This window comes from Diabrotica virgifera, chromosome 2, assembly GCF_917563875.1.
Source record: "Diabrotica virgifera virgifera chromosome 2, PGI_DIABVI_V3a".
NCBI lineage: Eukaryota > Metazoa > Arthropoda > Insecta > Coleoptera > Chrysomelidae > Diabrotica > Diabrotica virgifera.
In genome coordinates, this window is record NC_065444.1 from 4,401,482 (window position 1) to 4,426,486 (window position 25,005).

Genomic DNA, 25,005 nt, shown 5'->3' on the forward strand with positions numbered 1-25,005 from the left:
ATTAGGACTCAACGCAATTTTAGCCCACTTCCCCTATTCCCCCTCCCCCACAGCCAAAAATGTCAATTTTTCCATTTTATTCTTTTTTAAGTTGGTTTGCAATTAAATTATAAATGTTGTTCTGAAGCTATTTTTTTGTGGCATTTTTGTAATTAACTATTCTAAATGGGAAATAAGCCACAATTTAATGTATTTTGTGCATTTTGTGTATTTTATCAAAAGCTATCTCCCTGATTTTTTTCAGATTTTTCCGTCAGGTGCGCCATCTTGAAAAATCCCGAAAACTGTTTTTTTAGGGGGTTTTTATTTTTAGGGATTTTCTCCATTTTACAGACTGCAACATAGATCAACTCAAGGTTTTGTTAATAGATTATGTATAATTTGAATTAAATGAGTATTTAAGGATTATCAAAAATTGGGCATAACACCTTTAAACCCCCCAAAAACCATGTTTTTTTAAGTTATGTAAGGGTTTTTGCGGGCTTAATGGTATTTTTTGAGATCGATACAGCCTGAATATTTTTTTTTATTTTATTACGTTATATGGGATTAAAAAATAAGACTAATCGCATTTTTAGCCCACCACCCCCTCCCCCTGTCCCCACAAAAAACGTCAATTTTTCTATTTTTTTTTTTGTTTAAAGTTGCAATTAATTTAAAAATTTTATGAGGCTTCTACAAAACATATCTATTTTTTATAGACCCGTGTAGGTCGAGTGTACAATATAACCTCAAAATTCCTTTTTTATTTTTTTAAAACGTATTTTTGACTTCCATTCGATATTTTTTCATCGTCCAATGAATATTGTACATCTCGCTCTCTCGCGGACGGCCGCTTCAATACATGCTTATCGCTCATTTTTAATTATTAAAAATAATAGTTAGTAATAAAATAATGAAAAAAATTTCTTTAGGCTATTGCAGGGGGGCTTTAAGCTTTGAGTTGTTCACTTGACTTTCCCAATAATGACTTTCATAATAATAATTTTTAATCGAGTTATTAAGCCTTGAAAATGGCCATTTTCGCGTTTTTCAAATTTGAAATTGCATGTAACTCGACAACAGTCAATTTTATAGAAAAATCACAAGATACCTTTTTTGCTCAGCTTGATCCAGAGAATCTAAAACAAATTTGTCCGAAGTGAAAAAATTGATTTTTTGAATTCGTTTAAAAAATTATTAAACTATTTTCCTACCGCGGTACTGCCTGGCACCTTGTGGATTTGTTATAAGGACCTGCTTTTGAGTAAGTTTGTGCAAAAAAATTAATCGGAATAATTTACCTAACAGGACAAGCATACAGCGGGGACTATTTGCATTATGAGCCAAACGTAGATGGTTTGTAAAATACACAAAACACAAAAAAATTAGCAGCCATCGCCAAAAAAAGTTATACGTACCTATTAAAAAACAAAAAAAAATGAGGTTATAATATGTACACTCGACCTTCGGGTCCATAAAAATAGATATTCTCTAAAAGCCTCAGCTGTGCATGTGAATTTTTTATAATTTATAATTTAATCATTACTAACTATTCTAAATGCGAAATAAGTCACAATTTAACTAAAAAATGATTTTGTTAACGTTTCGATGTCCGCCACGGACGTCGTTGTCAAAATACAAAATATTAATAAATTAAACAAAAATGTTGCTTGGTAAAAAAATCTTCTAATAATTTAATTTAATCTGACTTATTTATATAGATCGTCCTAAACCATTTTTTCAGTGCGTCACAGATTATCGAATTCTCTCTATCGCATTACAGATGGAAAATAAAATCATTTTTTAGTTAAATTGTAGCGTATTTCCCAATTAGAATAGGTAATTACAAAAATGTCACAAAGAAATAACTTCAGAACAACATTTATAATTTAATTGCAACTTAAAAAAAAAATAAAATCGAAAAATTGACATTTTTGGCTGTGGGGGAGGGCGAATAGGGGAAGTGGGCTAAAATTGCGTTAAGTCCTAATTTTTTAAAATCATATAGAACGTAAAAAAATAAAAAAAATATTCAGGCTGTATCGACCTCAAAAAAAAAATAATTAGACCCGCAAAAATCCTTACGAAACTTTAAACAAACATGGTTTTTGGGGGGTTTAAAAGTGTTTCGCCCAATTTTTGAATATACTAATATACTCAGTTATTTCAAATTATACATAATCTATTAACAAAACCTTGAGTTGATCTATGTTGCAGTCTATAAAATGGAGAAAATCCCCAAAAACCCCCTAAAAAAACAGTTTTCCGGATTTTTCAAGATGGCGCACCTGACGGAAAAATCTGAAAAAAATCAGGGAGATAGCTTTTGATAAAATACACAATATTCAAAAAAAATTGGACCTGCAGCCCCCTCTGAAAAAAAGTTATAGGTTTTAAAAAAGTTAAAAAACAATTTGAGGTTATGTACACTTGACCTAAGGGTTCATAAAAAATCGACATGTTTTGTAAAAGCCTCAGCTACACGTGTGAATTTTTTGAAATTTTTAAATCAATTACAACCCAACTAAAAAAAAATTAAATCTAAAAATCTACGTTTTTGGCTGTGGGGGGAGGGGTAAGGGGGTGGCGAGCTAAAAATCCGCGGTATCTCATTTTTTAATTGCACAGAACGTAAACAAATTAAAAAAATTGAATTCTGAGAGTGAGGGCATTTTGCCTATCTTAACGGGGGGTACCCTTTCTCAAATTGTAAAATCTCCAAAATCGAGGAGTGCGCATGATTTTACACTGTAGTCCACTAACACCAATTTTAACTATGCTGAGTACTTTAGACTGGTTATCTCTTAAGAAATGGCTTCACTATCTGTCACTGTCAATGACTTATAATGATTTGTAATGTATAAAATCCTAAATAATCTGGCCCCATTTTATTTTGATGAATTTGCTTCTTTAATTCAGATTTGAATAAACATTTCACGGACTAGATCAATCAACCAGATACATATTATTCATAGAACCAATAGGTATAGGTCAATGAAATCTCTTGTTTTTACAAGTTTTAGTGACTTTAATAAGCTACCAGAGCATAATATTCTCCAAATATATTTTTTTAAGAAAACACTCATTGACTATAGATTGAATTTGTTTTTTTTGGATTGTATGTTTTTTTACTACTTCGAAAAGTGGAAATCGTCACGTCTAAATAAACTTATTTTTGTGTCTTATTACATTGCGGCATAGTAATCAATTTCAGTGAAAATAGTAAATTGTATCAAAATAGTATATGGGACATGTGATGACAGGTAAAAAGATCCATAGGAAGGAGACCAGGGACGTAACTACGATGTTAGGGGCCACGGGGCAAAACTGATCTGGAGGCCCCCTGCCGGAGGGTCTGGGGGTTTAAACCCCAGCGGAAGGCGAGGCCCGGAAAATGTTTGATATTTAACCCCTTGAAAACGCATTTTAATGGATTCTATGACTTAAGTTTCTTGTACATTTTAGTCGAAAATACTAATTTCCCCGGTGAAAAATTAAAACTTTATGCTCAGTTCTAATGTGCTAATGTACGGTTTTTTAAATTTGTGTCATTTGAAAATATTTTGTTGGGATCGGCTTTTAAAATACATATTTTTATTTTCCTCATTAAAATCTATGCACTGTCAAAAAAGGAGCACCTGCGGGGCCCCCTTAGCCGGGGGTACTGGGGCACTGCCCCGGTTGCCCAATGGTAGTTACGGCCGTGAAGGAGACGTAACTCATGACTGAAGAATCTTAGGGAATGGTTTGGATATACATAGTAACAACAAATTATTTAGAGCCGCTGTCTCAAAAGTAAAAATCGCTCTGATGATTGCCAACCTTCGAAGCGGAGATGGCGCCTACAGAAGAATTAAAATAGTATGCAAAAGTTGTAAACTTTCCATCTTATAAAAGATTATCTTTTGATATCTCGATCTTTAATAAACTGTGAATATGAATTTATGACTGAAGCTTACATTTAAGCCTACTTGTATTTATTGTTCGATGTAAATTTAAGTTTGATCGTAAATTTAAGATGAAGAACTAACAAATATTGATGGATCACACTATAGGTAATATGCAAAGCTTGGAAAATCAAAACGCACAATTAGTCCAGAAAGCCACTGCGCATCCGCTAGGAAAAATATTCTAATTCGAATTTTTTGCACAATCTTACTCAAAAAGGACTCCTTTTAACAAATTTGCATGTTGCCAGGACCAAAAGGTGGTCAAAAATTTTTTAAACGTTTTTTTTTGTTTTTTTCCTAAAATAATTTTTTTTGGATGGAAAAAAGTTTTTTTTAGGTTTTTTGGATCATTCCAAACAGAAAAGGTCTTTAGTGACTTTTCTCTAAAAATGATAGTTTTTGACATATAAGCGATTAAAAATTGAAAAATTGCGAAATCGGCCATTTTTAACCCTCAAAAACTATGTGAAAGACTGAAAATTTGAATGTTGCCAAGGTAGGTAGATATTTTTTAAACATCGATTGATAAAATCTATAAGAGTTTTTTGCAATATAATATTTAAAACTCCTTTGTTTTTTAATTTCTAATCACGCGTGCGCGACACTATTTTCCACCGACAGTATGGTGCAAATGAAAGGAATAAATTCGTTATTTCGTAAACCGGTGACTTTAAGGAAAAATCCCGAAACAGGTCGATTTTTATTTTTAAGTTATGATATTGTGGCATATATGGTATATTAGTGACGTCATCCATCTGGACGTGATGACGTAATCGATAATTTTTTTAAATGAGAATAGAGGTCGTGTGCTAGCTCATTTGAAAGGTATTATCTATTATATCAATTATCTATTCAGTAATATAAACATTTACATAATTATTTATACAGGGTGTCCAAAAATTTTTTATTAAATTATTTGACAAAAAAGAAGTAAAAGGGATCCTGTATAAATAATTATGTAAATGTTTACATTACTGAATAGAGAATTGAAGAACCTTTCAAATGAGCTAGCACACGACCACTATTCTCATTTAAAAAAATCATCGATTACGTCATCACGTCCAGATGGATGACGTCACTAGTATACCATATATGCCACCATATCATAACTTAAAAATAAAAATCGACCTGTTTCGGGATTTTTCCTTAAAGTCGCCGGTTTACGAAATAACGAATTTATTCCTTTCATTTGCACCATACTGTCGGTGGAAAATAGTGTCGCGCACGCTTGATTAGCTATTAAAAAACAAAGGACTTTTGAATATTGTAGTGCAAAAACTCTTCGGGATTTCATCAATCGATGTTTAAAGAATATCTACCTGCCTTGGCAACATTCAAATTTTCAGTTTTTCACATAATTTTTAAGGGTTAAAAATGGCCGATTTCGCAAATTTTCAATTTTTAATCGCTTATATGTCAAAAACTATCATTTTTAGAGAAAAGTCACTAAAGACCTTTTCTGTTTGGAATGATCCAAAAAAACCTCAAAAAACTTTTTTCCATGCAAAAAAAAAAAATAATTTTAGGAAAAAAACAAAAAAAAAACGTTTAAAAAATTTTTGACCACCTTTTGGTCCTGGCAACATGCAAATTTGTTAAAAGGGGTCCTTTTTGAGTAAGATTGTGCAAAAAATCCGAATTAGAATATTTTTCCTAGCGGATGCGCAGTGGCTTTCTGGACTAAATTCTTATACAAAATAAACGACTAGATCAAACTGTCTTAAATGAATATGAGTATGAGACAACAAATAACCAGTAAAAAAATTTATGCTTGCTATACAAAGTTGGAATATACAAGCAGGGCCGCCACTAAAGTGTTGGCCGCCCGTGTACAAATTAATATTCGCCGCCCCCTTCCAACACTTTAGTCATTTCAACATATAGGTACTAGTATTTAAAGAAATGTGCAGGAAACCGTAACGCGTATATGAATTTGATCTCGACGTTACTTTTAGACCTGGATCCCGCGTATCAAAAAAAAGTTATTATTATTATGTCAATAATACGTCGAATCCGTTTATTAGAATACCGGTTATAGGAATATCCCGGCTTAAGGAATAGAAATTTGATGTCCCGATACGAGTCTACTAGCCACCAATGATCGGTTATTAGAATATTCCGGTTATAGGCATACTTTTGATTGGCACGAAGGCTATTCCAATAAGCGGGTTCGACTGTATACAGAAATGCAATCGTCTTGCACTAATACCCACGTGTAAGTTTTGTTTATAAGACTACTTACAACATTCGGCATGTTTAATTGTTTACTAATATATTTAAATATATAGGCCTGGATCCCGCGTACCAAAAAAAAGTTGATTAATAGCAAGCTGAAAATTTGTTAATAGCTTAACAGTGTCTAGTCGGACAAACTTTGATGAAGGGAACACTGGAACAGGGAAAGTTTTAATTGTGGAACAGGTTAAAAATTTGGAACGTCAGACTACGAAAACGTTCCATGTATTTTGTAGAACATAACTTCCAAATGATTTGTTAAATACCATTTCATTAAGCTTCCAAAAAAGGGCAACCTCACACTGTGCAAAAACTGGAGAGGAATAACCTTGCTTACCGTCATAAATAAAATTTTTACGATCATCATACATAAAAGATTAACAAACAAGGTTGAATTTCGAGCGAATCAAGCAGGTTTTAGACCAGAATCTTCCTGCATAGATCACATTAATACAGTGAGGGTAATAATGGAACAATCGGTTGAATGGAACACACCTCTATACATGGTCTTTGTCGATTTCGAACGTGCCTTTGACAGCCTGTCTCATGCTGCTATATGGAAAATTTTAGAGCTAAGAAACATTCCTCATAAAATAATTTCCATTATAAAGTCACTGTACACTGAGGCGACGTGCAGCGTGACACACAATGGGGTCAACAGTGACGAATTTGACGTACTTACTGGAGTCAGACAGGGATGTGTGCTTTCTCCGTTTCTGTTTAACATAGCTCTGGACTATGTTCTCTCCAAACTAGACTTCGACACAAAAGGGATACAATGGACGTTAACCACACGCCTAAGTGATCTGGAATACGCCGACGATATCTGCCTGTTAGGACAAAGGTTCCAGGATGTGGCCGACCAATTGGAAACACTATCCACTGAGGCCAATAAAATAGGTTTAAAAATCAATATTGGTAAAACCAAGTCGATGAGAATAAATGCAAGGAACAACACGCTATTTAATATCGACAACAAGCAGACTGAAAATGTGGAGAACTTCACGTACCTTGGAAGTGTCATAACAGAAAGCGGAGGTACAGAAGACGATATTCGTATGAGGATACGAAAAGCTCAACAAGCTTTCAGCATGCTTAACCCTGTTTGGAGGTCTGGAGAATATACTACAAGGACAAAGATCCGAATATTCCAGTCAAATGTTATGTCTGTTCTACTCTATGGATGTGAAACCTGGAAAGTGACAAAATACCTTACAGACAAATTGCAGGTCTTTGTTAACAAATGTCTACGAAGAATTGTTCGTATTTTCTGGCCAAACACCATCAGAAACGAAGATCTGCTACACCTGACCCAACAAAAGAGGGTAGAAAATGAAATAAAATACAGAAAGTGGGGGTGGATAGGTCACACACTCCGAAAAGATAGTTCCAGTATTGCAAAAAATGCCCTAGAGTGGAATCCCCAAGGAAAGAGAAAAAGAGGTCGACCAGCACAAACTTGGAGAAGATCCATCATGGACGAGATAAGAAATCAAGGAAAGTCTTGGAATGAGGTGAAGGCCCTAGCGCAAAATAGAACCCGATGGCGCGTTTTCACTGAAGCTCTATGCTCCACTTAGGAGTTCAAGAACATTATATATATATATATATATATATATATATATATATATATAGGAATTCTGAGGTTATTGGGATATGCAGCAGTGAAATAAGTGTACTCTTTTAACTAAGTTTCAAGCTTTCGAAAATGTTTATTTTCATCATCAGGAATAACTGAAATAAAGTGCTACTGTTAGTACAGCATCCTCGAAAACATATAGTAAAAGGTGTAAAGGTTTAAAAACTTACGTTATTGAGATTTGCTTTCCGTGGATGTTACACTAACAGGTGACAAATTCACGCACCACTCATTGATTGAGTCAAATATTAAAAAATACATGGTGTAAAAGACCAAATTGACAAATTTATTTTCTACACTAACACATAAGAAAAAGACAATTAAAAAGATTTACATGCCACGTGTGCCGGCAAGTGTGAAATGTGAGGTTAGAAGTCAATGTCATTCCTGGACATACGCAAATGACACCACTTCTTCTTCTTTCTTTGTCTTATGTAGTACTAATACTTTAAGGTTACACATCAAAAATTTACCAGAATTTTGTATGAAGTTAAAATTAAAAACCAAAATTATAAACAATTTACATTTCAATGCAGTGAAAGCTGGAAACTTTACAATGAATCAGTTGTTAAGACATCATTGAAATGAGGATAGTTGTCCAAACATAATAGATATGAGTAAATAGAGCTTAATTGATTTATGTCACTCCTTTTATTCATTGCATTAGAATTCTGCGAAATGAAAGCCATCTCTAAGAACAGTCTTTTAGTATAGTTGGACTCAGAAGCTAAAACTTTGACTGATTCGTAATTCATTTTGTGATGTTCTTTATTAACATGTTCGGCAAGAGCAGATCTTTCAGGATATAATCTGCTGTCACTGCGGTGACTAACTAAACGACTACCTAAATTGCGTGCGGTTTGTCCAACATATACCAAATTACAGTTGTTACAGGGAATCTGGTAGACAACGTTAGAACAATCCCTAATGTCACTCTGACATTAGGGATTGTTCTAACGTTGTCTACCAGATTCCCTGTAACAACTGTAATTTGGTATATGTTGGACAAACCGCACGCAATTTAGGTAGTCGTTTAGTTAGTCACCGCAGTGACAGCAGATTATATCCTGAAAGATCTGCTCTTGCCGAACATGTTAATAAAGAACATCACAAAATGAATTACGAATCAGTCAAAGTTTTAGCTTCTGAGTCCAACTATACTAAAAGACTGTTCTTAGAGATGGCTTTCATTTCGCAGAATTCTAATGCAATGAATAAAAGGAGTGACATAAATCAATTAAGCTCTATTTACTCATATCTATTATGTTTGGACAACTATCCTCATTTCAATGATGTCTTAACAACTGATTCATTGTAAAGTTTCCAGCTTTCACTGCATTGAAATGTAAATTGTTTATAATTTTGGTTTTTAATTTTAACTTCATACAAAATTCTGGTAAATTTTTGATGTGTAACCTTAAAGTATTAGTACTACATAAGACAAAGAAAGAAGAAGAAGTGGTGTCATTTGCGTATGTCCAGGAATGACATTGACTTCTAACCTCACATTTCACACTTGCCGGCACACGTGGCATGTAAATCTTTTTAATTGTCTTTTTCTTATGTGTTAGTGTAGAAAATAAATTTGTCAATTTGGTCTTTTACACCATGTATTTTTTAATATTTGACTCAATCAATGAGTGGTGCGTGAATTTGTCACCTGTTAATGTAACATCCACGGAAAGCAAATCTCAATAACGTAAGTTTTTAAACCTTTACACCTTTTACTATATGTTTTCGAGGATGCTGTACTAACAGTAGCACTTTATTTCAGTTATTCCTGATGATGAAAATAAACATTTTCGAAAGCTTGAAACTTAGACACTTATTTCACTGCTGCATATCCCAATAACCTCAGAATTCCGTTTTCTACGTTGTCAGCAAAGACTTCTTTTCCTTATATATATATATATATATATATATATATATATATATATACATTAAACTCTCATGCAGAAATCGGACTGGTGTTTATCACTAACTGAGCATTTTAATGAGTGGAACACGAAGAACATGTCAAATGACAGGAATCATGTTGGTTAGTAATAGCAATCTGATTTTTGCATGAAAGTTTAATGAAAGGGTAACAAATCAATTGGATGTTCTGTCCGACAAAATACATGGGACGTTTTCGTAATCTGGCGTTCCAAATTTTTAAACTGTTCCACATTTAAAACTTCCCTTGTTTCAGTGTTTCCGTACATCAAAGGTTGCCCGACTAGACACCGTTAAGCTATTAACAAATTTTCAGCTTGCTATTAATCTATTTTTTTTTGGTACGTGGGATCCAGGCCTATTCGAAATACAGTAGTGTGCAAAAGAAACGGGCACACTACTATATATTATTACAAACGAAATCGTTTATCAAAAGCGTGTCTAAAATCATCAAATTCTCAACTTAGACTGAACTATTATTATAGTTTTAGTTTAGACTAGATTATAATAATCCATCTATAACCATACATAAGCATAAAGGAACAGAACAATATTATAACAGAGCAACCATCGAGTAATAAAAAAGACTTTTTTTATTACTCAATGAGAGCAACTTAACAAGCACTTATCTAAATTCTCGGAAAGTATCCTTTTGTCGTATCGAACTCTCTAACAAATCATAAATGTTCAGAATTTGAAAAAATCGCATATGGACCACGCAGATAAAAATATCTTAAAGTCCGAAAGCCGCCAGCCACTTTGAATTAAAAATCATTCCCGGAACTACTTTATGACTACAGCTGCAAAGGGCAGTTCATATAATAAATAACATTTTCTGGCATTTTTGCTTAGATTGTTTGGAATATTAGTGTTTATAGAAATATCTGAATCATTACTATTTAATTTTTTGAATTTATTTTCGTTTTCAAAAAAGTATTATCATCAGTGGCCTGCGTTTGGCCGCCCCTATAATCGGCCGCCCGTGTGCGATGCACACTTTGCATACATAGTAGCGGCGGCCCTGTATACAAGAAGTATGTTTAAGTATGTACTACATGCAAGGAACATATTCTCATGCCGCAAAAGTTAAGCATCTAGCCAGATAATTCGCTCTATATGTGCACGGCACTATAAGACGAAGAAGAAGGTAGTACTGGAAGACGGATTTGACAAATGTCAGATTATTAGGTCGTTAAATTGGAATAAAAATCCACCCGTTTCATTATTTTCACAAAATCCAATGAATATTGCAAAATGCAAAATATCAGCGTAGACTGAGCGGCCAACCCTGTATATTATTCATTAATATGATGGCTAATAAACAATTTCCTTAAAGTTCGCATTGTCCTTTTATCTTTACGAGAATCGGTATTACAATGGCAAAGATACATCTGAACATATTAACTTGATTAAATTAAATAAATTCTTAGAATCCTAGGATTGTTAACTCTTATCTACTTGTAGCTATTTCTCTGATAAACGCAACCACTTATGTTAAATCACAATGTTAGTCACGCTATTATCTAAAACGTATGACTAAATGGCCAATTTTAATGATTACATACCACTGATTACCCGATTTTGATGTTTTACAACTTATACAAAAATTGTCTTATTTTCTAATTTATGCTCATTTCGATTTTCTCTATTTCTAGCATTGTAGTCTACTTAATATGCATGAATGGGCGTTTTATTCGTTTTATTTATATTTCATAATACGTTAAAGGTGTATGATGTCATTCTGAATGTATAATGTTATAATAAATAAATTGGTTATCATATAAAAGAAACCATCATTACGTGATTAACCTTAGATATTGTTAGTGATTCATACAGATGTTTATAGATATTTATTAAATTGCCAGGATATAAATATTTTTTCGCTCAATAACGATACGTATTTAAAAAATTCTTTCTTCCTGAAAGATCGACTATCAGAAAGGCCTTCTTACTGTCTGTTACTTACAAAACACCTCTATAATGATTGAAAATGCAACACATATAAATTATTACTATTGTTAACAAATTAAAAAAAAATAAGTGGAGTTTTATCGCTGAGTTTCAAGCTAACAAATGATGAGTGGGCGGTGAATAGATTTATGATTGTGATTTGTTTTTCTCAGTTAATCCTTCACTCTAAGAGAGTGGTTCCCAACCTTTTATGTGTTCCCCACCTTCTGATGTTTTTTCATATTCGCGACCATCCCTCACCCTCACCCATGATGATACGCTATTACTCTGTACGCCACTCAGCTACTGTAATAAGAGCCACGCCGCGACCCACCTGAAATCTGTCCTCGGCCCACTAGTTATTCTCTGCTAGTATGCTCCAACCAAGGCTTTGCAAGGTTGTGGGCTAAATAAACCATATACTACGGTTCCCATGATAGAGGTTTCCTTGTCACTCTTAATATTGTATTGTAGCAATATACAATATATCTCTGATATCTTACGTAGACTCTGTCTACGTAAGATATTCTCACGACAGGACTCTTCTATAAATCCAAATACCGAAAACTTCTATTATCCCATCATCGCTTTAGTCAGAGTGGCAGAATCTACATTTAGAAAGCCTACAACATATTGACTGAGGATATTTTCAACGTTCATGCCTCCACAGTGTATAATAATATGTACCACACACAACATTTAACCATCCTGTATCAAAGATTGAAAGAAATATTGGGGTTACATGGTTTAGGGCCTAGCCGGGTAAGATGGTGAAAAGTACCCCCAACTCAATTTAAATTCCATATAGGTCACTTTTTAGCACATATAGAGGAACTCACTTTCTGAAATTTTTAGCCCCCTAGGTGGTCACGTGACCCCCCTAATTAGGCTTTTTATGTTTTTACTTTTTATCTCAGCCGCGTCAAGAGCTAGCCAAAAACTTTATTTAAAGAAGTTGTAAGTGTCAAAAAGATCTATATGAAAATTTTTTTTTAATTTTTTGGCGAGAAATTCGAATTTTTAGAACAATTTTAAACTTTTAAATAACTCTGAAAAAAAAAACTAAGACACTCGTTTTTACGAAAATCAATTATAATGTGTATTTTTGCAAAATATTTCACCCTAAATTTTTTCAAATTTTTAAAATTGGTGAAACGTACCTTTAAAAATAAAAAACCGCATTTTTTTCGGTTTTTTTTTTCGTTTTTTGATACAATTTTATACATATTTTTCAAAAAAGGTAACACCGTCACTAGAATAGGTAAAAAAATGAAAAATAATTGGGGTTTGCTTAATACAATTTTTTTGTAACGCCATCCATTTTCAAGATACAGGGCGTTGAAGAAAACAAAATTTTACACATTTTTTACGATTTTGCCGAAACTACTGGCAACATTGCAATAAAATTTGGCAGGTTTTAAGAGGTAGTTATTCTGCATTTTTTGACATACAATTAAGAATTTTATATTCATCATTGGCGCGCATACGGGTAATGGTCTGAACTTTTTAAAGAAAAAAAGATGGTACGCCACTGACATATTTCAAATTAACAATCATTTTTGAATTCCTCGTTCCATTTGTGACAAAAAATCTATCTTCCCATTTTTTCATACGACGCGCCGTTTTGTTGCAAAAAATAAAATATCTTAACGCTTCCAAAGTATTCGAATTAATTTTGATAATGGATGTACGAGTTTATGTATGTAGATGTAGAAACTACTAGAAGTTCGAATGCTTTGTAAGGATCAAGATCTTTTATTTTTTGAATAAAAATGGCGCGTCGTATGAAAAAATAAGAAGATAGATTTTTTGTCACAAATTGAACGAGGAATTCAAAAACGATTGTTAATTTGAAATATGTCAGTGGCGTACTATCTTTATTCTTTAAAAAGTTGCAACAAAGATGCACAATAACTACCTCTTAAAACCCGCCAAGTTTTATTACAATGTTGCCAGTAGTTTCAGCAAAATCGTAAAAAATGTGTAAAATTTTGTTTTCTTAAACGCCCTGTATCTTGAAAATGGATGGAGTTACAAAAACATTTTATAAAGCAAACCCCAATTATTTTTCAGTTTTTTACCTATTCTAGTGACGGTGTTACCTTTTTTGAAAAACATGTATAAAATTATATCAAAAAACGAAAAAAAAAACGAAAAATGCGGTTTTTTATTTTTAAAGGTACGTTTCACCAATTTTAAAAATCTGAAAAAATTCAGGGTGAAAGATTGTGTAAAAATACACGTTATAATTGATTTTCGTAAAAACGAGTGTCTTAGTTTTTTTTAGAGTTATTTAAAAGTTTAAAATTGTTCTAACAATTCGAATTTCCCGCCAAAAAATTAAAAAAAAATTTTTCATATAGATCTTTTTGAAAACAACTTTTTTAAATAAAATCTTTGGCTAGCTTGATGCGGCTGAGATAAAAAATAAAAACATAAAAAGCCTAATTAGGCTCTAGGGGGGTCACGTGACCACCTAGGGGGCTAAAAATTTCAGAAAGTGAGTTCCTCTATATGTGCTAAAAAATGGCCTATATGGAATTTAAATCGAGTTGGGGGCACTTTTCACCATCTTACCCGGCTAGGCCCTTTAACAACAGCTTGTGTTACTTGTTCGATACAGCATTTTATTTCTTGTTGAGGACTTTTTGAGTGGCTAATCTTGTGCATGTTTCACAAGGATACTTGTAGAAGAAAAACAAAGGATATTGCTACTTAATTCTTTTAATGGAAAACGTTTCACATAGGAATCGATACACATTATCAGTTCCAATCTACAAGAGGTAGATTGTAAGATACAGAAATAAAGAATATGGCAGAATATGTAATATAATATCAGTGTCTATGGAAATTTGTGCAAAGTGTACTTTTTTTTATCAAGTCTAGACCATTATCCAATAATTACTTGTGTTGATATTTAAAAAAAGAATGTGTGTGTACTTTGTATGCACGTAAGAAGATATTCTTCTATTATAGTCCATTCGCTAAACTCAGACTCAACTGGCTAGTGATTTAAGCTAGTAATTTTGCCAATTTGATAAAATTGCCAAAAAAATAATTACTAAATAGTTAATAATTATTAAATTTTTAGTAATTTTGCAAATTTTGTCAAAATTGGCAAAAAACAAAAAAGTTACGTACTAAAATCATTAGCCATTTGCGTCTGAGTTTAGCGAACCGACTATATATAGGTAATTTAAACGAAGTAAATATACTTAACAGGTTATTTGTATTTTATTTAAAAATTAAACTAACTTTCTTATCTACCACTTTCAAAAATTTTTTATTAAAATAACGAAAAATAAAAAAAAGTATGAATCGTCTAGGATTAGAACCCGCGACCTTCCGTGTGCTTCCGTTCTCTGTCCCACCGCTCTGCCAACAACGCCATCGAGCCACTTGAATTGACGCGTAAGTTTCGGATATAATTACACAACACGGCGACAAACTGTAAAAATATTATGCCTACATATTTTATTATTTTACTACAGGGAAACACAAATCCAAAAACACAAGAATTATAATAAATAATACATTTCCTAAAACCACTAATATATTCTTTTAATGACTTATTTGCACGGTTACAGATACATACATACCTATCTTGAAAGATTAGCAATGAACTACATACTGTCAGTGTGCGCAGGCGCGTGGTTGATGTACAATTTTACCCTCAATCGATTCGCTGCTAAAGAAGAATATCTTCAAAAATTCCACTTTCAATAATCTTGTTATTTACAACAATGTTGTTATTTGCTAACGGGTTCATATATTAATATTGCATTAAATATTCCTATACATTTCATTAAATATGAATGTAGATTTATAGATAAAGAGTCAAGACAAACAATATAGTTACAACAAATAAATTTTACATTGAATATTGTTTTCCAATTAAGGTTACTTACCAATTGAGTAATCTTTTGACTATTAGTATTAGTAGGACTCCTGAACATAATAATGCACAAGGTGTGGCATTACACGGAGATGGTCGCAGTATATGTTAGATTGAAAAGCATTTGAATATTGCCAAAATACCATCCATAATACTCTTACTAAGTATCGTCAGACTGGAGAATACAGTAGACTAGAACACAATGATCAGGTAGAAAAGGGTGCAGATATCAGCATGTTAAAATGCTTTTTTTTTAAAGATTTCTGCATTACAGCACTGCTCTTTAACATGAAATGCTCTTTAACATGAACATGAAGCTTGAGCAAATAATATTTCTGCACCAACTGTAAGACTAGTCCTGCATGAAAGTGGTGTACATTCTCATAAGCCATTAGCGTGCCCTAAATTAACAGTTGCTCATTGAGCTAACAGGTTGAAATGTTTTCTGACAAGTCCTTTTTTTGCTTATGATTTCTAGAAGGAAGCGACCATGTATAGATGAGACCCAGAGAACTATTTGCACCTTGCTATATTTCACCCACAATGCCGTTTGGTGGTAGAGGTGTTATGGTATAAGTGGGTATTTTTTTCAATAGACGCACAGAATCAATTTTGAAATGGAACAGAAAAAATGGAACTAACAGTAGGCTGATACATACAACAGTGTGTTGAGAACAATGGTGTCCCCTACGCCCCTTTCATTGGGGACAATTTCTTATTTATACAGCATAATGCACATTCACATGCTGCATGCATCATCATGGATTACCTAAATACTATCCCTGTTTTGGATTGGCCCGCTTGTAATCCCGACATGAATCCATTAGAACATTTATGAGATCTTTTAGGGAATATGATTAAAAAGAGGCAACCATTGCCAGAAAAGATTTAAGAGCTGAAAATAGCTTTACTTAAACTAAGAATAGGAAGATAAACTGCTATAACAGATTCAGCAATTTATTGAAAGTATGCCTAGGTGTACTGAATTCGTCTACAGATGCAGGGGTAGCAATACCCAATAATAAACTTAAATAACAACCAACTGTGGCAATTAAAATCTAATTTTCTTTTGTTTAATTTTTCAAACAATGTTAATCTTCTGCATTACATAGGTACTTATTACTTTCTTTGGGTTACTTATTTTTCCTATTATTACTTTTTGGTGTTTTAAATAAACACTTTTTATTATTAATGTTTACTTTCTATCCATTGAAACAACAAGGAATTAAAAAACCTACAGAATTAAAAAAGAAATCACCTACAGAATTAAAAAAAAAACATATACAATGCAAGTATCTGTGATTTTTTTGATCAGGAGTGTAGAAGCTTTATATAATTGATTAATATTCCAAAAATTAAGACTGCAACTGTTTCGAAATCTCTTACATGTTCAATGAATAACATCAAAACAAGTACTAAACATTGTCGATTTGAAGAAAAGGAACTAAATGCTACTTTTGTGGTAAAAACAAATAAACATTGGTAATTATGAAGCAAATAAAGTGTTCATCTTGCTAATATTAAATAAATGAAAGTATTAGAAAAAATGACAGTGAGTAAGTAGTAATATAAAAAATGGATCAGTGAAAGTAAAATGTTTTAAAACATGTTGACACAAAATGTAAAGATGTGACCAAATATTCGGTTCTTATTTTTGTTCTAATATGCTAATGCTCATAATAAGTACTAATAGTATTGATTACTTTCTTTAGAATGTTTGAATCTTTTTATAGTAGGTACAATTTTTATAAGATTTTATTTAACTAAAATATGTGATTTTTATGAAATACTTTTAGCAGTATTTGTGTAATTAAGAATAGAACACAAATTGCTAGTAAAATAGTTAACAAAAACAAATCTGTAAAGCGTTTCTTGTAATTGCAATTTACATTATCTGCAAGACTGTATTTGAACTAGAAAGAACTGGAAACTTTCAGACAAAATCAATACATTTACAGACTTTCTTTACACCCAAATAAGCGCTATCTCTGCAATTTTCTACCTTAAAGATATTGCAAAAAGCAGACTTACTGTTCGTTGAGGACAGGTGCTATTTTCTGGATATTGTCAAGGAACTTATTATCGGCGCACCATATCGAAGGCTTGTGGGGTTCACTGTTTACATTTAAAATTCGGAAGAGAACACAAATGATAACAGCTACGGCAGCTAGGTAATAATACTGAGTCCATAGTGCAAGCTGAACAGTTTTATTACCACCCTGATGTTGGTACTTTCAAATGCGTTATGAGAAAGAAAATGTAGAAAGAAAATCATTCAAAAAGCTTAAGACAACAGACTTTAGTAAACAAGAAAAAATAGACTGATCTCAAAAGGCTTCTTGAATTGCATTTTGAATCTGATTAGCAATCTAATCCATGCTTAGATATGAATTTTACATCAACTTTTTTGCTTCTTGTGAATGACAGTGAAGTTGGTGCAGCAGTGAAAGAAGATTAATGTGGATAACTAAAGAGGCACCATTATTATGTAAGAATGTACTTAATGAAATCATCATACAGAATATTTTTTACTGACATAACTATTATAACATAAAAATTAAAGCAATACGAATAAATTCCATAAACTGAGAAGCAAAATGGAAAAAATCCAACTTTTGAAAGCAAAACAGAAAAAACCCATTTTTAAAATAATAACTGAGCCTCTTAGAAACCCTTTGGGAACTCAAGATTCTCCACAAACTAAATTACTCAAACATCTAAAGATATTTTACATGTTTTGAAAATAAAATATCTTAATATGAAGTGCCCTCTCTTTTTGTCCTTTTGTCAAAAGTTAAATCTATGGCCTTTTCACAGGAGTAACCACAGATGTTCGGATACAATTAGCATCTCATTGTGAAGACAATGAAGTCAACTTTACTAAGTAATAAGACATTTACTCAACACAAACACACTACACATTACACTATAGTCTGATTCATATCCGTAAACCGTCTACCCTTGTTTGCGTTTGGCAAACACCTTGGCTGCGTTTAGAGATATTTATAAACTGATGTTGAGTGCGTTAAGAGGCACATATTATGTCCCGTATACCCCATTTGTCACCAGGCATTACAAGAAAGTTGATGCAGCCAGTTAAGCTAATACGAGGTCTATTTGTCTCATAACGCAGCCAAGGTGTTAAGCTAAATAATAAAAAGCTGGACTTCACTCATTTTGCTTTTAAACACCTCAAATATTGGTAATAGACAACGATAGTACTAGAGAATTGTATAAAAAAAGATTAGAGCAACAACTACCACAGGAATTCAAACATAAAACAACAGAAGAGCTACATAGAATAATAAAAAAAGGAATACATCAAGCCGCCAAAGAAGCCTTAGGTATACGAGAAAATAAACCCAGAAAGACAAATAATTGGTGGAATGATGAACTACAGGAAATGAAAGAACAAAAGCAAAAATTATATCACAGATGGCTGGGAACAAAAGATCAAGAACATAAAAGAGAATATAGAGAAATGGTAAATAAATTTAAATCAACGGTAATAGAGTCAAAAAATCAAAGCTGGGAAAGAAAATGTCAGGAATTAGATACGTACATCGGCGGCCGCAAATCAAGAGAATCCTGGAGGTTTATAAAAAACATCAGATCCAACAAAACAGAACAAATAGCCATACACTCCATAGAACCTGAAAAATGGGAAAAACACTATAAAACACTGTTAGTAGAAGAAAGACCGGAATACAAAAACATAGAACAACATGAAGTCCTGATTCAAGGGGAGCCATTAGCAATCAACGTAGAAGACACTAAAAAAGCTGTATCACTGCTGAAAAATGGACGTGCTCCTGGTCCAGAGGGGATATATGCAGAGTTAATAAAAAATGGAACCAACAAACTATTCGAGATTCTAACAGAAGTTTTCAATAGGCACTTGCATGGAGAACCAGTGCCACAAAGTTGGAAAGAAGGATGGATTACATCTATCCATAAGAAAGGAAATAAGGAAGATTGCAATAACTATCGGGGTATAACTGTTACGAGTACGCTTAGCAGATTATATGGAAGAATTATAAAAGAACGCATATGCGAAGAATACCGCCCTTTTGAGTCAGAAGAACAAAACGGATTCAGAGCAGGACGATCCACAATAGATAGTATTTTCTGCTTATCCCAAATACTTGAGAAAAGAACACTGAGATCTCGAGAAGTGCATTTACTCTTAGTCGATTTAGCAAAAGCATATGACACCGTGCCTGTTGCGAAGTTGTGGAAAGTATTGGAGAAAACCAGTATCAGCGTTACACTAATCGATGCTATTAAAGAGCTTTATAAGAACACAATAGCAAAAGTTAAAATAGGAAAAGAGGTGTCTAATGGTTTTCAGGTAACAAAAGGACTGAAGCAAGGTTGTTGTTTGTCTCCCATACTGTTCAACATATATATCGATGAAGCACTCAGCCACTGGAAGAAGAAGTGTAAAGGGATGGGGCTATCTATTGGGGATGAAACGTTATATACGTTACACTATGCAGATGACCAGGTAGTTATTGCCCAAGACAAAGAAGACCTGGAGTATATGGCTAGAAAACTAATGGAAGAGTACAAAAAATGGGGCCTCGAAGTAAATGTCCAAAAAACACAATATCTTTGCGTAGGAGGAGAAAATAATCCAGATGACCTCGACTTAGAAGATGAAACTATTAAGAAATGTGACCAATGTACATATTTGGGGATAAAACTGACAAAGACAGGACGAAGTGATGAAGCCATAAAAGACAGAATAACCAAAGGAAAACAAGTTATAGGTGCGTTGAATTCAGTATTATGGCAAAAAATATAAGACCGGAAACGAAAAAACGAATATATAATACCATATTAAAACCAGTAATCGTCTATGGCTCAGAAGTGTGGCAGTTATCACAAAAACTTAAAGGTAACCTATTGGCAGTTGAAATGGATTTTTGGAGGAGAGCAGCGGGAAAGTCTAGATTAGAACATGTGAAAAATGAGGACATCAGGAGACAAATGAAAGTACAAAGATCAATTATAGAAGACATCGAAAAACAACAACTAATATGGTACGGACATGTTAGACGTATGGGGGAAGAAAGACTACCCAAAAAGATATTAGAATGGGTACCACCAGAGAAAAGAAAACGAGGACGACCACCAACAACATGGATCCAAGGAATCTCAAAAGCAATGTCAGCAAGAAATCTATCTGAAGAAGACTGGCAGAATAGACAGGCTTGGCGAACGGGAACCCAAAGGCGTATTACGCTGTGAATGGGATATATATATATAAATATTGGTAATTATGATTCAAATAAAAGTATCAAAGCAAATAAAGTGTTTGCCTTGATAATATTAACTAAATGAAAGTATTACAAAAAATGACAGTGAGTAGTAATATAAAACATGGAGTGGTGAAAGTAAAATCACCTAAAATATTTTTTTAAATATGTTGACACAAAATGTAAGGATGTGCAATAAAACTGTAACTACAGTATGTTCTTATTTGTTATAACATGATAGGTAGTACTAGTAATGCTTGTAATAAGTACTAATAAGTAGTATTGATTATTTTCTTCAGACTGTTTATCTTTTTGTAGTACATATAGTTTTTATATTATAATTTAAGTAAAATATATGTGATTTTTATGAAATACTTTTAGCAGTACTTGTGCAATTAAGGATAGAACACAAATTGCTAGCAAAATAAACAAATCTTTAAAGTGTTCCTTGCTTGCAATCGCAATGTAAATTATCTGCAATCTGCAAGACTCTATTTGAACTAGAAAGAACTGGAAACTTTCAGACAAAATCAATACATTCAAAGACTGTCTTTACACCTCCAAATAAGCGCTATCTGTGCACTTTTGTACCTTAAACATAACAAAAAAAGGGGACTTACTGTTCGTTGAGGACAGGTGCTATCTTCTGGATATTGTTGAGGAACTTATTATCGGCGCACCATATCGAAGGCTTGTGGGGTTCACTGTTAACATTTAAAATTCGGAAGAGAATACAAATGATGACAGCTACGGCAGCTAATAATACCGTCGACATAGTTGTCACGACACAGCCGGTTACTATCAGAACAGCACCACTACTAAAACTAAAACTAAAACACTGCCAAACGCGAAAGTAAAATGCATGGATAATAATGTATTTATTGAGCCTGACCAATTGGAGTTTGATTTGACAGTTGGATACTGAGAATTTCCTAATATATCGATTATCATCGACTATAATCGATTTGCTTGGTGAATCGATTTGTTAATACAGACATGTATAATATAATATCTTTTTCTAACTATTTTGCAAACATTTTAAATCACTTTAAAAATAGTTAGCAACAATATTCATATTTCATGTAAACCATAAAATAATAAAAATATTAATTTGATACCATTATTAGAAATCGATATTTTGGACTTTTTCGATTGCTCATGGCCGATTATACTCATGACCGATTCTTTGAATATGAAATTTTTGTTTTTTTTTATTTGAAAACACAACACAACTGGAAGCTCAGAATATTTCTGGATACATAAAGAAATATATTTCTTATACATCACATAATTTTAAGCAAAATTAATTTTAACTGCGGGAAATCTTTCCATTAAAAATCTTTCCATTGTAAAAATAAATAAACAACCTTCAAACTATGCAACCAACATTACCGCTTGATAAAACAAGTTGCTTGCTCTTTAGGTTATGTGGATTATACACATGGAACAGGGGCGGATTAAGATATTTCCTATTTTCATATTTCCTATATCGATTCTAATTCAATTATGAATTAATTTAAATTTATCAATAGTACTTAATTTTAATTAAGTTTAATTTTATCAATACTGTCGTCTCTACGCTCCTCTTTTTTCTTCCACTTGACCTTGAATAACCAATTGCATTAACTCATATTTTTCATTTATTAGTAGGGTACCTAGCTCATTTTTTTCTTCATAGTATTGAGTATTTCTTTTTATTTTTTCACCTTTCTTAATATTTCCGTGCTTCTTACGCTTTGTGTCATATTTTCCACATTTTTCGATAACACCACATCTCAAAACTAGCAATACTTTTTCAATTGCGTTTGTAATAGTCCAGGTTTCAACTCCTTATAAAAAGATATTATGTAGCTTTCAATAATCTAGTTCTAATTTTTATTCCCAGTTTTCCATTGCATAATACCAGTTTCATCTTATTGAAAGCGCTTCTGGTCATCTCAATGGGACGTTTTATTTCAAGGCTGCGGTCCCATTGTTCTAGTGCCTCTTTAAACATCTCCTGAATACATATTAAAAAGTAGAGAGGATAGTATACATCCTTGTCGTACTCCTGTTCTTATAAGTATGTCTTAAGTTTTTCGTTTATTGTCTACTTGTATTGTGATTTTCTGATATGGGTACAAATGATTAATGACTACTTTCACATCCTGATCATCTATTTCTGTATTCTGTAATCTATTTGCAAGCTTTCTGTGTTGTAAATATTTTGTCGAAGGTTTTCTCTAAGTCAACTTGACAAATGAATACGTCACAATTAACATCTCGACACCATTCTATAAATGTTTGTATAGTAAATAATGCCTCTCTAGTACCAAATCCTTTTATAATCCCATAGTAATATGGTTTTCTGTTATTCTATCGTCTAGTTTTTTGTAGACACGTTTATGCATGACTCGCAAGAAGACTTTTAAACATGTGTACGATAAAGCTTGTACATGTGAAATCATAAATATAATTTCAGGGTTGCACTGTATGAGGTTTGCTGGGTTTAAAAGAGAATATAAACGGGTTTATCAACAGACAATATTAATATGTATAGAAAAAGTCTTACCAAATTTCTGTGAAGCCTTGTCGAGCTTTTTGTCTCGAGCATTAATGCCGGTCACACACGAATTGACTGTTCCACGTTCCACGTGTCTGCGTTTGAACTACGAACTCGTGTATGCCGTAACACTTGCGAATTACCTGTATGTGCACGACCTTTGATTGTTCGTATCGGTTAACGGATATTGACTATCTGATTATTGTCTTTAACTATTTAGCGGATATGTGTATCCAAACGGAAGCTAACAGGAGAGAGATTACTAATTATGATGATCGTTTTAGCCCAAAAGAAAGGCTGTTCACCCTCAAACGAACAATAGCGAAAGAGGTTCATGTACCCTCAAGTGATGAGTGGTACGAGTAGATCCTTCGATGAATCGCATTGGAAGAGGTCATTCTTTTTCTCTCAATTTCGCAAAATGTCCAAATATTATCTATTAGGGAATCCAACGATCTGTCAAACTATTCCAATATGTCTGGCGGCTGGCATGCAATACATAGGACTTTTCATCGACTGTCATTTGTTTCGAGATTCTGTCATGTGCCACATAATATTAATATATCTACGCCATACGTCTTTGGTTTGTATCATTGTATATACCAATAACGTATGCCGTAGATAGTAGATATATTAATATTATGTGACATAATGACAGAAGCTCGAAACAAATGACTGTGAATGAAAAGCCCTATTGAAGGCATATGATAGCATAGTGTTATTTTAGTATTTTAAAGTAATTTTCGTATTTTATGTCCGTGTAAGTATTGCTAAATACTTCTGTGACATAGTAAAAAATATTGCTTACGTCAATAAACTTCAATAAGTAGTTAAAAAGTTTTAACTAAGTAATTTGGAAGATTGAAGAAAGCTAGGTTAACAAATTTTATGTTTTATAAGTTTAATAAAAAATAATATTGAGCATCCCTAAAATAGATTTTAGGTAAAATCATCGGGGTAATATATATTTTATTATTTTAGGTACCTAGTAATTCCACATTGTATCTTAAATTTGAAATTTTAATTTAAATAAAGTATCCAATAAAATAGCATGTGTGCAGTGTTGCCAGAGAAATTTTTGTAAATGCACCGGAACATAGCCACCTTTACTTTACAAGCCATGAAGAGAAAAAGGCAACGCCGCAATTGATGACGTCCGTAGTCCGACTTTCGGACTACCGCTTTCGAAACTACGATTTTAAAGTACAAATTCTGGTAAAATTTATAGTATTTTTTAAGTCGAACAAGGAAATATTATTAATTAGAAGTTTGTACAAAATAATATTAAAAGTAATTCCTTGTAAGTAACGTTTATTATACAAAAAAAACCAATAACAAGAATATAAACGGGATTCATTTTTTCGAATCCTAAGAAAACTAATAAGTATTTTTCAAAAATTTAAACGCAGAGTGAAAGATTACGTTAGGACCGAGGGCCCAAAGTCCCTGAAAACTTCTATGTTTATTTGAATAAGTTACAGGGGTGAAAAACTAAGAAAATTTAGTGTGATTTTTAGTTTCAAATATGTCATTAAACAAAACTTTTTATTCATTCTAAAGGACTTTCGGCTCTCGGTAATAAAGTAATCTTTTATTCTGCGTTTAAATTTTTCAAA

The 25,005-nt window shown here is 32.7% G+C and overlaps 1 protein-coding gene across 2 annotated transcripts in view; it reads right to left on the reverse strand.

The window, feature by feature from the left end:
- LOC114330123 (abhydrolase domain-containing protein 2) overlaps positions 1-21,753 on the reverse strand; it is a 153,548-nt gene extending 131,795 nt beyond the window's left edge. For both annotated transcript variants that reach the window (XM_028279434.2, XM_028279433.2), the window contains exon 1: positions 21,468-21,753. In XM_028279434.2, the coding sequence (XP_028135235.1) occupies positions 21,468-21,622 (155 nt within the window). In that variant the 5' untranslated portion in view covers positions 21,623-21,753. The remainder of the gene's footprint in view (positions 1-21,467) is intronic.
- Between the last annotated feature and the right edge of the window lie 3,252 nt (positions 21,754-25,005).